A 17,838-nucleotide genomic window follows, 5' to 3' on the forward strand; every position below is an offset into this window, starting at 1 on the left:
TCTTCTGTTTATAGACATTGAGAACATACTGCAATCATTAACACTGACCCCAAAGTCAACAATAACTCACACCTGTTCAAGCTTACTTAATGCAATTCTTGAGCTGCCACAAGATTTAAAAGGCAATTCTCGTATGCTTAGAAACATTAGAACTCATGCATTACACTTCAGTTTTAAATTACAAAGTCACCAAAGAAAAGCATGAAAATGCAAAATATTCATCACTAAGTAAGTCACTTTAAAGAACATTGTGTCTATACATAATCTGTAGAAAAGGGATACGTGACAATTAATAGACTCTTTTTACCCCTTTACACATACAATGATTTCTGCAAATATTATCTGCAGACACATTTCAATGAGGATGAACAACGTTTTATTAAACCTTCAGTTGAACATAAAGGATAACTGGCTGATACTCATTGCAAAAACATCAATTAAATAAAAATATTGGAGTTACATTTTGTAGTCGTGCTCTCTTACCATAAATATGTCTTTGGAACATTGTGTGAGGATTGTACTAAATGTAGAAGACAAGCCTAATTCAACCAAACTCTCCAAATGAGTCATTTTCTCTGTTTCTGTCTCTTCCCTTGTTTGCTCCAATGTGCTACTTTCTATTAGTCCAAAGCATCTGAACAATCCAAACAAAGCAAAGTTTAGGAACAAAATAACTAGTGACAGGTAAACCTCTATTCTTATTACTACTCAAAGACACATCTATTCAAGTTTTTCATAACTCATAAATAGACTTCACAGTACCAACTTTAGCTTTGGGTAAAATCTAAATAAAAGGTTATAGCACTGAAAGAAACCAGTGTCAAGGTAACATGCAAAAAGTGAGAAAAGATAGAACTGAGTTATCAACTTACCTGTCCATAAATTGTAACACAAAATCCTCAAATTCAGCTGTTGCCGAACAAAGTTCTTTTTCAATCTATAACATTGTAATATGGAGGAAAAAGTTACAAATATGCTTAATTTCTCCCTCTGAAGTAATGAAATTCAATTATGACCTAACAAGCAAGTCGATGCATGTTTCTTTGCATTGGATACTGTCATAAACACCATAACCACATATATCAAGTCAGAGCTATTTCACTACTTTATTTGAACCAAGGCAACCGACTTTATTTTCAACTCCAGGTTTCAAAATGCTTCTAGAGCTGTAAAGGACAGCACTGTACTACTTCATAGCCAAATAATGCAAGTAACACAAGCATACAAAAAAGCAAACATGTTACAACCTCAAAAACACTGCTTTCACAAAAGACAGTTGGAATAGACTGGTGCTACTGGTATAGAGGACAGCAGAAAAAGTACCATTAAATATTGCACAATGGAAGGACAACCTTCCTTGACAAAGACTTGGTTCAAAGGTTATCACTGTTGAGACACTATGTAAATCTAGGGCTTACAGCATTCAGTTTGAAACTTTTAAGAATTAAGCTTCTTCACCCTCCCATATTTACTTGGCATGTTTTGTGTAGCTACAGGCTCTAACTTTAGTTTCAGTAGTATTCAACCTCTGTGTATGTGCACATGCATTTGACATACATGTGGAGGTCAGAGGACAACTTTATAGAGTCACTTCTTTCCTTTCATCTTTACATGGATTCTGGGGATCTATTTCACATCACTAAGCTTGCTCAGTAAGTACCTTTTCTGGATGAGGTATCTCATTGGTCCCAGTACACAGTTTGTGTCTGTAATTTCTAAGATTATTGGACATTTCTGACTTGTAGTAAGAGAAGAGATTTAAATGGTTTCCTTTTGGTAAAACTTCACTTATTCTATGCTTCTTAACAGTTCCATAAGAACCACAGAAATTAAGAAACCCTCTGTATTAAATGCCACTGCTCCTGGAAAAGGTTATTTAGGCAGACAATGACGGATGGGAAAAGTGGCAGTACCGCCTATGTGGGACAAACCTTGCAAACAATGACAACAAACTGAAATACACCAGCAGCTATTTGGAAAAAGGCCTGTGCTTCCTGTACTTCCTAGGCTGTGTGCTACAGCTATCTCACCGTCAAAGATGCCATGGCTTCTAGTCCTACAGGTGACTCCAGTCACAGAACAACTGTAGTTTTTATAAAACAAAGTGACTTATTTGTGATGGGGACTGACCCTAGATCCTCATGCATAATAGACAAACACTGTACCACCTTTTATAATGTTTATTATTCAATTTTTGAGCCATGATAAGTGATACAGGTTTGCCTTGAACTAACTCATGACCCTTCTATCTCAGCTCTCTAGGCACTGTGATTGCCAGTGTATACACTACAGCAGCTTCCCTGTCCTTTAGTAACTGTACTTTCTGGAACCTATCTGAAACTGTGTTTTATCTTGTTTTTAAAAAGAATTAAATGTTAATGTGCATATAAGGATATATCACATTTCAGTTAAGCCTTTTATAGCCAGAAAGCATCCTTACTTCTGTGAGGTCATTTCTTTCTTGCAGTACAGATGAACAGTCTACTAAAGGCACCAGAGTAGAAAATGTTCCTATAAATTGGAATGTGATCTATGGGAAGAGACAAAGGATTTTCAACATCAATTATGTAACTGTACTTCAACATAAGTTATGTTAAAAGCTAAGTACAAATATTCAAAGGTTCTTAAGGGAAATTCCATAGTGGTCTTTCTGGATACTTTTCATTTAGAATTATCATTTTTGTCTATTTGGGGGGGAGGGGGAGGCAAAACTTACTCACACAAACCTGAAATTCATTATGCAGCCAAGTATGAACTCAAAATCATAGTGGCCTTCCTAGCTCAGTCCCCCAGTTGCTGTGATCACAGGAGTTAGCCACTACTCCTGACTCTAAAATTAAACATTTAGGGTTCCTAATAATTAGCTAAATGTTCCTTTAATAACTGTTATAGTAAAATTTATTCCCATTATATATTAAGCCTAAACACATAGTTCTCCAATCTTCTGTCACTAAAAGTTTACTTTTCCATCCACCTGAAAATATAACATGACAGGGAAATGCTAACCTGTCAGAGAACAGGAAAAAAGAAGAAAGAAGAAGGAAGAAGGAGGAAGGAGGAGGAAGAAGAGAGAAGGAGGAGGAGGAAGAGGAGGAGGAAGAAGACGAGGAGGAGGAGGAGGAGGAGGAAGAAGGAGGAAAAGAAGAAGAAGACACCAAAGCAGTGAAGTCAGGGAAAAAATGTGTAGAAGTAAAAGCTGGAATTTTATATGCTGTAATTTTTCCATTGTTATTCACAGGGGAAGATTTTGTTATACAGAGACACAGTCTCACTATGTAGTCCAAGCTAGTTTCAAACTTTACTCAGTCTCCCAAGTGCTTGGACTATGGGTGTCTGCCACTCTGCCCAGCTTCTGTAACCTATAACTTTTTACCACTCTTCCTTGGTCACCCATATAAAGAAAAGAGCAAGAGAATCATCCTGAAACGTTTACTATGTCTAAGAAAACCTGCAACTACATAATGAGTTTTAAAACATGAACAATAAACATATGCAGATCAAGGAAAACTACAAAGGAAGGTATTACATAAATCAATTGTGCACAAACCTCAATTTAACTATTTCCAAAAGTAACACCATAATCTAAAGGTATCTAACGAAAAAGAAAAGTATTTAACAACAATAACAGCTACAAAACAAAATCATCAATATGCTTACCATGCACTTACTAAAGTCGTTTGGATCTACCCCAGGCAATGCTCTCATCAACAGAGGTAGCATGTGTGTTGGCCCTTCAGGAAACCATTTGCTGCCTGATACCAAACTTCGGGCTACTCCAATTACACAATTTAAAGTAGCTGTGAGCTGGTGAGGTTCTGTTAATGTCTCTAAAGCAGGGTATGTTCTATAGTTTAAAACAGAGTACAGTTTCAATGTTAAATATACTAAGTTCATAAGCTGCATTTTGACCTGCAGAACTACAGATAGCAGAATACTGAGTGGAAATTTTGTACTAACATGAACAGATTTATACACACAAAGGAACAATACAGTTACAATCGCACCCCTATCTCATCTTGTCTCCATACAAACTCCAGTGAAAAAAAGCATAAACTTATAGGCTTTCACTGTTTCAGCCAACTTAATCCACAGCATACTGAACTAAGGAAGACAAGGTACAAATATTCTACTCAGTCCTGTTACAAACAAATATCTTTTAGTCCTTTCTTTTTGGAGATAGGGTCTCCTGTAGCGCAGGCTAAGGATGACCTTGAGTTTGATACTCTTTCATCATCTTGACTAAAAGTACTAAAATTACAAGCTTGTACCACAATTTCTGCCATGTCAAGTTTTATATGCACAGCTTTGGACACGCCAACAAACGACTCTACCAACTCAGCCACATCTCCCCACCTTATTTTTTCTGAGACTGGGTCTCATTGAAACTTGAGGTCACTGATTGGCTACAATGGCCAGCCAGCAAGTCCCAAGGATCTTCCTGTCCTTACCTTTCCAAAGCTGCACTTACAAGCACCTAGCTTTTAAAGTGGACACCTAGGATCTTTACACAGAACTTCAATTATTTCCCTCTGCAATCTACTTAGAAATATGTAAGCACTGATTTACACAGAAAGGCAAATAATGACAGTAGTGTCATTTAATTCTTTTAGATTTAATTACTTTTTGTGTACAGGTGTTTTGTTCAAACATTATGCTTGTACAGCACATGTGTGCCTGGTACCCACGGTGCTAGAAGAGCATTAAATCCCCAGGACTTGGAGTTACAAAACTGAGCTTACCTTTCAAGCACAGGAGGTATTACTAACTCAGGTCTCATTAGTGCAAGGTTCTGCAGAGCCTGGGCTGCTTCTAGACTACCAGTTTTACTAAACATAGCCAAGAGGACAGGCTGAATAATGCATTGTACAAAGTCTGTAACATCTTCATCAGTAAGCTTATGGCTTTCAGGCACAGGAGTTAACCAGGAGGGCTTCTTGAATCTTTCACGATGTAATCTCCTAACAACATTGTTTGGCAACCGCTGAAGAAGTTTCATTAACTTGTTCTGGGAACACAGAAACAATAGGTTCTACTCAGGTTCAACTTTCCTACATAGATCTTTACAGTTCCTCTCAAGTAAGAAAAAAAGAAAAAGAAACACTCTGAATACAAAGAACTCTATGCTCTTACTACACAAACAGCATGCTATACAAACTAGCGAAGAGTAATTTCTAAATTCAAGGATTTAAATTGTTTCGTTTTCCTTTAGACAGAGTCACACTATGTAGCATAGCCTGGTTCCTCGATCTTCCTGCCACAGTCTCGTGGGTGCTAAGACTACAGTCATGTGCTTTCCTGCCTTGCCTTAAATTCATGTTTCAAAACAGTTTCTAGTCAGGCATGGTAACACACACTGAGAGTGTTCAGGAGGCAAAGACACAGGGATTTCTGGTAATTTGAGGCCAACCTGGTGTGCATAGTAGGTTCTGAGCTAGCCAGGGATACACAGTGAGATCCTGTCTTAAAAGAGAAGGGGAGTGAAAGAAAGTACATTGCTACCAAATAAAAATTCCAATATTTCCTTTTTTAAAAGATAACTTAATCAGTCAATTAAAAGACAAAACAAAACTAAAATAGCGACAAGATAAAACTGAAGTGATGTGGCTATGCTTTTGTGGCATTATTTATTATTTTGTCAGTAATAGCCATGTGGCGTTATGTTAGTGTGTATGTATATATGTGTATGTGTGTACGTACGTATGTATGTATGTACAAATGTCAAACACACAGATTTGATCTAACCACTTACACATAGCCAGAGCTTACATGACAGATAAGAAATATGACAGTTCTAAGATAAACAAGAACTAAATTATATCCTTATTTCTTCAAACAGAAACTGAGCATACCTACCAGCCAACGCCCATTATTTGAAGGATGGTAAAAAGATGTGATGCTGTTAAACAAACCAGCTAAATGTTTTTGTACTAATTTACTTGGTCCACCCTGTCCAGACACACCGCAAAAAAAGGAGAGAGAAAGAGAGAGAAAGAGAAACGTTAATATTGATATTACACTGCATATGAACTATCAATAAGTCAGATCCTAGATGTAAAGGTCTAATGTGGATTCCCTTTATTGTGACAGTTGTAGCTGAAAACCACAGTCAAAACCTAACTCCCTAGGACTCTTTGCACAAATCAGTTTAAAAACATTCCAACATTCCAATAAACACAAAATTAATTTACTTAATTCTGAATAAAACTGAGAAGGTATCATCTTTCAACTTAGGGAAACAGTAGACTTTATTGTTCTTGTAAAAAAAAAAGAATACTATAATTTAACATAAAGACTGTAATCTTGGTATAATCAAGAATAGTAACAGGGCTGGTGAAATGACTCATGAGTAAAAACAATGGTCTCAAGTCTGACAGTGTTTGACCCAGGACCCACGCGGTAGAAGGGGAGAACAGACTCCCTTGTGCTGTTCTCTGACAATCCCATGGGTAGAGTGGCTCCTAAGTACAAGCACACAATTTAAAAAAAAAAAAGATGACAACATAAGCCATACAAAGCACTTCTTAAAATGAATCATTAAGTTGCTCATTGTATGAAACAAAGATTTACATAACATACTCAACACACATTTTATGATGCACATTTTTAATTCAAAAAATATATTTTATTAATCTATTATTAAAACAATGGGGGAAAAAGATAAAAAGAAGAAAATTAGCATCCATCTAAAGGGCTATAACAGGGGCTCATACCCTCCAGTTTGGCTAAAAATGGTCTTTTAACAACAGCAAGGAAGAGAAAATGTCAAATTATATTAGAAAAGGGTATACTGGCTCATACTTAAAATCCCAGGCAGGGGCAAGAAAAATCCCTGCAAGTTAAAAGGTCAGGCTGCTTTACATACTATACACTAAGTCCTAGGTTAATCAAGGCTATATGACTAGACCCTGTCTTAACCTTCCTCTCAATCTCAAGAGAGAGAGAGAGAGAGAGAGAGAAAGCCTGTTTTTATTAATGGGCCTTCCCACTCAAATAAATGAAGCCTATGTCTATGTTTCTCAATACAGAAACCAAAAGAGACCAAACTACAAGAAACCAAAATGATTCCACAACAACTCAATATCACAATTTTCAAACTTCTGATAGAATAATTAGCATAACTGTTTTCTTTTTTAATTATACTTCCAAATTACATAAAGAAGTGGCTAGCCGGGCGTGGTAGCACTTGCCTTTAATCCCAGCACTCTGGAGGTAGAGGCAGGCGGATTTCTGAGTTCTAGGCCAGCCTGGTCTACAGAATGAATTCCAGAACAGCCAGGGCTACACAGAGAAACACTGTCTCGAAAAAACAAACAAATAAAAAACAAACAAATAAAAAACAAACAAACAAAAAAAGAAGTGGCTAATATGCATTATGTATTGAATACAAGAGAAAACTAAAGTTCTATGTAACAGTACGAGTTTCAACTCTCACTGTAATGCTGTATGAACATTCTGTCTTTTCCACAAAAACATTATCAAATATAGACTAACAATTCAAAGAGGTAAAAATATTAAAAATAAATGCTATAATTTTAATATAAACCTGCTCTAATAGTATATTTATATTTCAAAAGTGACACTGAAAACCATATGGAAATTAACAAGTAATGGATTATTACAGATCTTAGATATGGATGCACAACATCAGAAAACAGCTGAAATTTGTCACACATAATAAGGTCCTAGCTCCAATCCCCAGAAAAAAATGTTGGTAAGAGAAGGGAAGATAGTGGATAGGAGGGAAGGACAGGGAGGGACAGGGACAGAGGGGAGGAGGAAAGAAACGAAGGAGAGAGGTAAAGTGAGGAAAGGGGAAAGGCATAGAAAGTAAAAAAAGAGAAGAAAGAAAACTATTTAATAATCAAGTGACAAACCAAGCTATTAACATGGGCTTGGATCAAAAGGTTAAAGAAAACTTAGGTGTATTTTATGAAACACATAATTAACTACAAACCATCATTGCGGTGATCCATATTACTGCATGTCCTATATCATAAGCATTTGTTAGAAATCTTGGGACTAAAACTTGACTGCTTCCCACTGGGAGGTTCAGGCTTCTCAGAATTCTTGTAAATATCTTTTAAGGCAAAACAAAATAAATATAGGAATAAAAAGGTTCATAAGTATCACAATAAGTCCTTAAATAGCTAAGTGAATGTTAGGTATAGTCTTAAATAAACCTTCATTCCCCGCTGCCATGCAATTCTAAGCAAAATGATCAGCATGGAGTGATTTGCTTTATTCTTTAGAAAGTAGATAAACAGATTTATTATATGGTGCTCTGAGGTCAGAGGCAACAGCTATGAAACAGCTGAGTCCATGTACTCAAACAATGAGATATTTATAGTTAAACATAAAGGGAAAACTGAAGCTTGCACAGTTAAGCGTGAGCCTTTCCCTCCTTTCACTTTCTGAGTATACACATTATTTTCCTGTGTTCTCATTTTTGTGCCATGATGCTGGACAGCAGCAGCTCTAACAGAAGCAGCTGGCAGCCCGCTCACCTTTTAAACCTTAACGCTGACGTGAAGTCCTCCCTGAGTATTTGTATGTCAGGCAGCATGGAATAACTGTATTTTGTTTATTTTTTTTTGGGGGGGGGGGATGTTTCTCTGTATAGCCCTGGCTGTCCTGAACTCACTCTGTAGACCAGGCTGGCCTCGAACTCAGAAATCCGCCTGCCTCTGCCTCCCGAGTGCTGGGATTAAAGGCGTGCGCCACCACGCCCGGCTCTGTATTTTAATGTAATTAAGTTTATACTTTAAAGCTATCACTACTGATAGGGTCCCAAATGAGGGGAAGGGCTGTTTCTGTTCCCTAGTTTTTAAAAGCTAACTACAGTGGAAAAGAACAAAAGCAAAGACAACAAGGACCTTTCTGTTGGTTACTAGTGCTGTGCTAATGCCAATTTCCACCTCCTGCAAGGCCTTCCAAGAGATTTCTTTCTTTTTTTCTTTTCTTTAAAGATTTATCTATTTATTTTGTTGTGAGTACTGTAGCTGTACAGATGGTTGTGAGCCTTCATGTGGTTGTTGGGAATTGAATTTTAGGACCTCTGCTCTCTCCAGTCGGCCCCGCTCAAGTCCCTGCTTGCTCCGGCCCAAAGATTTATTTATTATTATACATAAGTACACTGTAGCTGACTTCAGACGCACCAGAAGAGGGAGTCAGAAAAAGAGGTGGTTGTGAGTCACCATGTGGTTGCTGGTATTTGAACTCAGGACCTTCAGAAGAGCAGTCAGTGCTCTTACCTGCTGAGCTATCTCACCAACTCTCCAAGAAATTTCCAATACAACTGAATAATACACCTCTGGAGATATTGTAGCTTTAATTACTAAGAGGTAGGGGAGCGGGTAACACTCTAGAATGCAATCAAATCTAATACAGAAAACTCTTTGGAAGGAATGAACTCATGATAGTCCTAATGATTTACTGACTACTTTCTAAATTATTTACTCTCAAAATTATACTTCATGTTCTTCAATGCAAGACATGTATAACATTTGACATTAGAGTTAAAAAAAATCCCCTTTACCAAATATTATTAGTTATCAGGACTATGATACACACAAATGTTCTAATTACCTTCGGTACATATGGATCCCAATCTATGTATCCTATATTATCTGTAGCCAATCGAGCAAAGAGATTTACTAATTGCTGAAAGTAAACAAAAACAAAATAATGTTAAGCTGATGTTGTTATTTTAAAATGTTAATTATAATCCTTATTCTGTTGTTTGTTTTCTTGAGGTGATTCTTACTATGTGCCAGAATGGTCCCTGAACTTATTATAGATACTCTTGCCTCAGCCTCCCAAGTGTTGGAATTACACGTGTGTGCAATCACACCCAGCTTCTCATTTGTCCCTTTCAGCAATCATTAGAACAATGGATATAGTTCGTGACTTTTAAAACTTCAAAATTTAAGATCGGGTTCATGCCATCCATTTAAAATCAATTGTAACCAAAATACTCCTCAAAGGGGGAAAAAAAATCAGAAAGCATTATGCACAGTGAAAGTTGAAGAAATATTTATATCTCTCTATCAAATGTCCAATAGCACCTATAATGAATACAACTAAAACAAACAGCAATCATGTACTTTATAATGCATGCTTGTCTACTTGTTTGAAAATAGTAAGATGAAAGAAATTAACTGGACCTGGAGAGATGGCTACATGGCTAGGAGCCCACAATGTGCTTACAGAGGACCCAAACTCAACTATCGCCCACATCCATCAAAAAGCCCCAGTGCTGTTCTACCTGTGACAAGGGCTATGCTTATCATCAAAGCTTCAAGTCCAGTTCAGTCACCAGCCTAAGTCTTCCTCCAGTTCTTTTATGCTTCCTGATGTTTCTGAAACCATCATGATGTTCCTACAGATTGAGCCAGAACTGCTACACACATGTAGCCACCAGGAAGTTGCCCCTAGGTGGGGGTGTTTGAGAGATCACCATTTCCAGGGCTCAAGATAAGTACTTTGTGGTGCTGAAAAAGCCAGGCTTTACCCAGAGCCTGGTGCCAAATCAAAAGGACATGGTCTTTGGTGGTTGGGCAGAGGTAGAAACAGGCACCTGACACCTGCACCCCACCCTCAATACACTAAGCACTGAGAAAACAAAACACTACACAGCGATAACTCCAATTCTAGAGGATGTGATACCTCTGGCATCCTCAGGCACCAGTACCCACCCAACTGCCCACCGACAGACAGACCCACAGGTGTGCGCACATGTGCATGCATACACACTTATAAAAATCTTTTTAAAAAAGGAATTAACTGTAATGTTACTATTAGAAATTCTAAAAACCAGGAGTTAGTTATCAAATGATCTATATATTTAGTTATCAAATGATCTATATATTTAGTTATCAAATGATCTATATATTTATCTCCAAATTTAAAATTAAAGAAGGGGGAAAAAATAGAATACTTACCCCCTCCCACTGTGGGAGATTTTGCACTGAAACCCAAAGGCCAATTAATTCATCAAACCAAAGTCTGAAGAAGAAAAATGTTGTTATGAATAGCAAGTGATTACAGAAAGTGGTTCAAAGCCAGGCAGTTTTTGTACTTCTAAATCTATTATTCTTACTGATAACTACACAACCTAGAAGAAATAATACTAAAAGTTCAAACTTACTGGAACAAAGGATTACTTTTTGTTTGAGTGTTCCCTTTCTTACTTGTGCTATTAAATGTAATCTCATTTACTGTTCTTAATTGTTACATATTGTCCACTCTTAACAACTGTAACAACTTTCTCCCTTATATCCTTTGCCTTTCTCCTTTTCTGACATTTTCCATTATGGTTGTTCTATTCTTTTCTCTTCTGATATCTTAAAACCATCATTTCACTGGGCTTGTCATATAAGCATTACTTTCTTTACAATCATATGCTCAGCTCTTTTAGCTTTCACACTTGAACTATAATAAAAAGAATCAATGAGCTGCCCATTTTTAGCTTCTTGCTAGTTATTGGTATTGCTGTATTTCTTGCTGTATCCTAGAGTATGTCAAATATGCACACTTACTTAAAACCTTTATGATGCAGTTCTGGAGGAAGGGAGGTAGGAAGAAATATTTCAAAGTAACCAATGGCCTTTTGCATGGTTACATCAAAAGGACACATTAAAGGCCGCCATTCTTCTAACATTTCTGCTGTTGCATCTGCCGGAAAGTATCTGATAAAAAAAGAAAAGGTTTCCATGTATCTGACTATTGAATTAAAGACCCTACATTAATTATATATGATTGACAAGCGTGAAAAAAAAAAAAGACTAGAGAATTAGCACCACTTTCCCAGTATACATAGGACCTGGGTTTGTTCCCCAACAGCAAAAGAAAATGAACGTCATTAGAGAAGGGAATATATTTCGTAAGATATCACACTAGAAATGTCAAAGTTTCCATAATAAAAACATACTTTTACAAAGATACAATAAATAACCTCCCATACACACTTGGAAGACAGTAAACTTTCTTTTATCTAGCAGACATTCAGAAGACGCTTTGAAGTTGAGAAAACACTGTTACTTAAGTTGCCTACAAAGTTCAGCAACTGGAAAATTCTTAATAAAACTCAAGTCCATGTAGAGGATAAATAATCAGTAAAAATAAGAAGCATCGGCCCAGGAATTTCCGGGATGGGTCCCTCACAGGACCACAGGTACTTCTTTATAAACGAGGTAAACGAGAAGACCTGTTCTAAGGCTCTGATATTCTACAATTCTGAAAAAAAGGCCAAGAGCATCCCTGTGGTTTAGAAAACTTACACACACACACACAATGAAGGTAAATTATTAAAAGAAGCCACATGTAAAAACTGCTAATCTGAAAAGGTTTAAAGCTGGGGGTTTGCATACCTATAATCCTAGCACTGTGAGGTGGAGGCAGGAGTTCAAAGCCAACATGGCAACTTGAGACCCTGTTTCAACTTCTCAATCAATCAATATGACGTATAAAGTACTGTATCTGAGAATCCTGTATTTGTCCTAGAGGAATCAACTTATAGGCTTGACCTATATATCATATTATTAACCTATCATACTTTTTAAAACTTTTGTTAGCTTAAAAGCATACTTTATTAATTTATATGAAAAATAAAATTGCATTGCTAATAACACTTCTATTAAGTTTACCACACATTTTTTTGGTCAGGTACTAATGTAGCAAATTGCAAATTAGAACAGAAATACCACCAGTGAATTATGTTCTACCTTCAAGACCTTATATATCTAATTCCCTTTCCCAGTATTTTTGAGTCAGTTCTTAGCAAAGTAATACCAATGAAAACCTCCACCCTTTACCTTCTACACATGTACCCTGGTGCAGATAGGCCCTCCCCAACACACACATGCACAGTCACTCACACATACAGACATTATTAATGAATTAACTTTTTAAAAAATTAATTTATATTGAAGTAAAAATTCAGTTAAGAACTGAGAACACAGTTGGGCTCAATGCCTAGCACTACAATATCAGAAACTACTTATACAATTAATTTCATCTTCAAAGTACACTAAAGATGGGGGAAGGCTACAGGTAAAACAAGAGGCTTTATAAATTGAGTGCTACTTACGGTCGGCAGCTTTTCACCAGTGTTTTGAGAACATTTTCTATAGAACTAGAGGAGAAAAAAGCCAGTTGATAAATTACATTGGTGTATTTAAAGAACACAGTTAATTCTATAACCTGTACCTCAAAGATAAACACACAGGTTCATATTATCTGTCTATATGTAATTCCTAAATCTTCTCTGCTACATACAGAATTACAAGAATTATCTATCTAGACTTCCTAGTCTGCCTTTTTCCTCTACCCTCATTTTGTTCTTTGTATCTGTGTATGACAAAACACTATACCAGAAAAAAGATAAACCCCTTTCAATCTTTACAAAGTAGATAAAAATGCCATATTAAACACATACAAAGTAAGCCCAATGGCTGAAAACTCTAAAGAATAATTTTTATTATAGTGCTTTTGCATCAAAATATGAACTGTGATATAATGAAATATGGTATGATAAACACAAATAGAAACACAAAAACGTTCAAAATTCAAGTGAAGGACAGGGTTGTTAAGGTTTCAGAAATTTTATCATTAAACCTTTTAAAATTCTTCAAGTCCAGAGGTCTGTACAATTCTCTGAAAGCTTAAGAACTAAACTATAAGAAAATTCCAAGGAACAAACTCAGACAAGCACCTAATAGAAAGAAACTGCAGCCTCATTACTAACTACTTTAGTCATCATCTTCACACTTGGGGCGAGGGTCAGCAAGTAACTCGGGTGATTTTCACACACAAAAATACCAAACAATTAAGAAACATAGTATATTGGGCATAAACTTTTCTCTACATCTGAAGCTTCCTGAATCCCATGGCTGTACTTATTAGTCAGGATACCTAATGTGCTTCTAATAGAGTTATTCAAATCTGCAGGGACAGTTAAATTATTTCTGTGTGCTTACAATACCCAATAAACACTTTTTATCACGGGAACAAATAGCACAGCTCTTGGATCTTCTTTCAGTTTGAATTGAAGAGCCAATTAGTAACAAATTATAGAATCAACATGTAGAAAGCCATCTGGCTAATTTAAGTTCAGACTTTAAAGATAAATTCTGAAACATGAACTGTCTTTCTAAGAAAAGAAAAGACCCCTTGACTTCCTAATGTCTGTGTTCACATTAACTTTCTATTTTACTGGTTTGGTAGCAACTGATTTCAGATTTAGATGTTGCAGAAATCCTGCTCTTTCTCCTACATAACTGCACTACACAAAGAAAGAAACCTTTCTAACATTAGAAACTGTTCCAAAAAGTAAGTCATTAAAGACTGCATAGCTAAGTGTTGCGTTCCTTCTAAATGTAAGCACAGGAAGTGAATGATAACACTCCTGTAACCTGTTACCAAGTCAAGGGTTTACAGTGAGAGCTCATTCATATAAAAATCATTTCCAACCCATCTTCCACATAAGGCCTGTACCATGGAATTTATGCTCTTTATTCAGAAAAGGGTACAATCTCTCTAACCTGTGATATCTGTATAGTGACCTTTTGTGATTCTTGTAATCTCTCAAGATGAAGGGAACAATGTTTCTGTTTAAAAATAAAATAAAAGGTTAAGGCTAGATGCTAATAATTTTTAGAGGGAGTGAATAATCACTACTTAAGTTCCAATTGTTGGAAATTTATAATACTAAACTGGTAACTCAAGCTGCTCATGTTTTAAAAGTGATCTACAGAGTGATTAAGCTTTAGATGGAGTTTCTCACACCCCATTTTCTCTTAGAAATGGTAGTTCATTTACAAAAGGCAGCCATGGAGTACACAATGCTTCAGTTTGAACCTAAGAGTCAGACAAATCTGAATCTGAAAATCAAGTCCATTGTTCCTAAGAATATAGTATTACAGCTTAGTATTTTTTATCATGGCAAATACCTACCCTCTCATAAAGCTATTTTAAAATTAACTGAGATAATATGTTGAAAGCTGTTGGGTAGCTCAGAATTATTTATTAGGCATCACAGCAAATATTAACAACTATTAATTCATACTTTGCAAAAAGCATTGTACGTGCAACTTCACAGAAACAAAAACTTGTGCACCTTTTATTGTTACAGCAATTTTCCTGCCTATTAATCATGAATTTATGATTCAGGAAATAATACCCAGATGAGAAATTTCTTTTCATCACGTTACTATTCTGTACAAAAGTGAATTCTTAAGCTCTTGTTCCAGTTTGAGCCTCATGTGAATTTTTCTCTACACTTCAATTTCCTCATGATGGCACTAATGTTCTCTGATTGTTCCAAGACAGGACAAGAGAGTCAACCATTTCTGTTTCCAGTTACTAAAAAGTGAATTTCAAAGTCATGGAGGCTGTAACCTGACTCTCCTAGTTCTTTATAACTATCAAGATAAGATTAGCTTTTCTTTTATTTTAAAAAAAAAATTTAAAGAATCATTTATTTATTTTATGTCTATGAATGTTTTGTCTGCATGTATATGTACATCACTACATGCCTGGTGACTATGGAAGTCAAAAGTTGGAGTTACATACAGATGGTTGTGAGTCACCATTGTAGGTACTAGGAATCAAATCCATGTCCTGTGGAAAAAGAGGCAGTGCTCTTAAACACTGAGTCATGCCCAAGATTTACTTGTAACCTCCCTCCAAACATATGACATATTCAAAATAAAAATAATCCCAGAAATATTCATAGATTCAACTGAACTAAAATTTCTGTCAGTCTAGACTAACTCTATTAACATATGAGTTGGAAAACAACAATAATGGTACATTCCTTCTTTCCCTGCCTTAAACTCCTAATTAAATAGTATTCTTTTTCCCCCTAACAAAGTACCAATTTCTTCATGTATTAAGTCAGTTTTACCTTCTTTCTAAATCTAAACAAACTCATCTTTAGTCAATCAAACCTTTTTCCTTACCCATCTTTCAAACTCTAACAGCGTTCTGTTAAATGTCACTTTTTATATCCATTAAGATTACTTTATCAATTACACATAAGAGAGACCATCACCATCATGGAGGCAATGTTAGCACTAATTTTTCATGAAAATTAAAGCACTTTTTAAAAATAAATGTTACTGTAATCACCCTTCCTCGCATGTAAATTTAGCATGATTACTTGAACAATCTGAACTATTCTAATTATGTATGTCCCAGGCAGGGGACGGGATACCCAAGGAGGCCTGAAGAGGACAGCAGATGCCCTAGAGCTGGAGTTTTAGCTGGTGCTAAAAGCCTAACTTGGATCCTCTGAAGAAACATATTCTTTTAATTGCTGAGCCCTCTCTCCTCAAAATGTTCCTCAAATACTGTTTTAGAAATTATTGCAAGTCAGTGCTTACTGATGAAATAACTGGTGAAAATGACTTACTGACAGTTCATTGGGGGAATGACTTTCTTCATTTTATTAACTATTAAATTTTGGGTCCAGATCATTAATGAGTAACAAGAAACCCCAGAGTAGAATATGTTATTTCCATGTTGTAAACGGGTAAAGGTAAGAATAAAAGACTTATGTGATCATAAATTGCCCTTTGTAAACCAAGTGTAGTGACCCATGCAAATTCCAGCCCTAGGGAAGCAGTGGCAGAGGAACTGTGAGTTTGAGGACACTGGGCTATATATAGCAAGACCTGTAGTAGGAGGGGTTGATTCCCTAGTTGGTTCTTGGTTGTGTCAATAAAGGAGGGAGAAGTCAATTGCTGAGTGAAGGAAAAAAAGGGTGGGATTTCCAGGTCGTAGAAGGAAGAGAAGGGACACAGAGAAAAAGGATTCAGACCAAGCTTTGGAGCAAGGCGGAAGCTACAGACATGTAGGTCTTGGAGCCCCTAGAGTTTGCAGTCTCTGCCTACACAATGAGTAGGGGCCAAGGAAGATGGAGGGAGCTAGTTTTTAAAAACCGGCCAGCTGGCCCTTGCTGGAGCTGAGTGAGACCAGTGGTGACTGATCACAGGGCCTAGCCTGGAGAGTGGCAGGCAGAGCTCCTGGAAAGGCGGACGTTTGATTTTTTAAAAATTGCACCCAAAAAGACCTGTCTCAAAAAAACAAAAACAAGACAACAAAAGCAAATGACACTTTGTTGAATCAATAGAGGAAGCCAGGCTAAGGTAGGTATCAGTGGTACAACACTTACTTAGCAAGTCAAGTCCCTGGGCTCAATTGCTAACAACCACAAATGGTAATGGGATAGAGATACACAGGTAATCAAAAACTAAGTACCAAACCAGGTATAGTGGCAGGACTGCTGGGAGCTGGAGGCCAGCCTAGGCTGCACAGCAAGGCCCTAGTCCCTCCCCCTCAAAAAAAAAAAAAAAAAAAAGTAAAGAAAGGAAAACAATTTTTTCCTACACGCATATACACTATAAAAAATAGTATGGATGGTAGCCTTAAAATATATAGAGGAAAAACACTTAAAAAGGAAAAATACTTAAAATGTGCTTTTACAAGAACATTAAGTTGTGACAAGACATGGATAGGAAGCAGGAGTCAGAAATAGAATTTTGTATTTTGTATTAAATTAAAAACTCTACTAGGTCAGGTGAGGTGGTGCATTCCTTTGTCCCAGTACCCAGGAGAGAGAGGCAGACAGTTGTCTGAGTTCAAAGCCAGCCTGGTCTGCATAGTGAGTTCTAGAACAGACAGGACAACATGGAGGCCTTGTTTAAAAACAAACAAAAAACCTAAAAACTTCTTTCAATTACCAACAATCTCAGTACTTGAAGTCCGAGACGGAAGGGAAGAGAAGGAAGAGAGAGAAAATGTTTTGATTATCTTTGCTCTAAACAGAACCAAGTTTTA

The 17,838-nt window shown here is 36.5% G+C and overlaps 1 protein-coding gene across 2 annotated transcripts in view; it reads right to left on the bottom strand.

Moving 5' to 3' along the window:
* The window catches only part of Psme4 (proteasome activator subunit 4), a 105,035-nt gene that overhangs the window by 62,428 nt on the left and 24,769 nt on the right, over window positions 1-17,838 (bottom strand). Inside the window, exons 4-15 of one of the 2 annotated variants that reach the window (XM_029483959.2) lie at window positions 14,541-14,606; window positions 13,088-13,132; window positions 11,538-11,687; window positions 10,941-11,004; window positions 9,586-9,660; window positions 7,955-8,077; window positions 5,854-5,946; window positions 4,740-5,005; window positions 3,658-3,844; window positions 2,441-2,530; window positions 873-937; window positions 484-634 (exon numbers count right to left, since the gene is read on the bottom strand). In XM_029483959.2, the coding sequence (XP_029339819.1) occupies window positions 484-634; window positions 873-937; window positions 2,441-2,530; window positions 3,658-3,844; window positions 4,740-5,005; window positions 5,854-5,946; window positions 7,955-8,077; window positions 9,586-9,660; window positions 10,941-11,004; window positions 11,538-11,687; window positions 13,088-13,132; window positions 14,541-14,606 (1,375 nt within the window). The remainder of the gene's footprint in view (window positions 1-483; window positions 635-872; window positions 938-2,440; window positions 2,531-3,657; window positions 3,845-4,739; window positions 5,006-5,853; window positions 5,947-7,954; window positions 8,078-9,585; window positions 9,661-10,940; window positions 11,005-11,537; window positions 11,688-13,087; window positions 13,133-14,540; window positions 14,607-17,838) is intronic. The other variant, XM_021178408.3, reaches the window with a different exon arrangement.

The sequence above is a fragment of the Mus caroli genome, unplaced genomic scaffold (genome assembly GCF_978045245.1).
Source record: "Mus caroli unplaced genomic scaffold, Mus_caroli_1 scaffold_13, whole genome shotgun sequence".
Classification (NCBI taxonomy): Eukaryota; Metazoa; Chordata; class Mammalia; order Rodentia; family Muridae; genus Mus; species Mus caroli.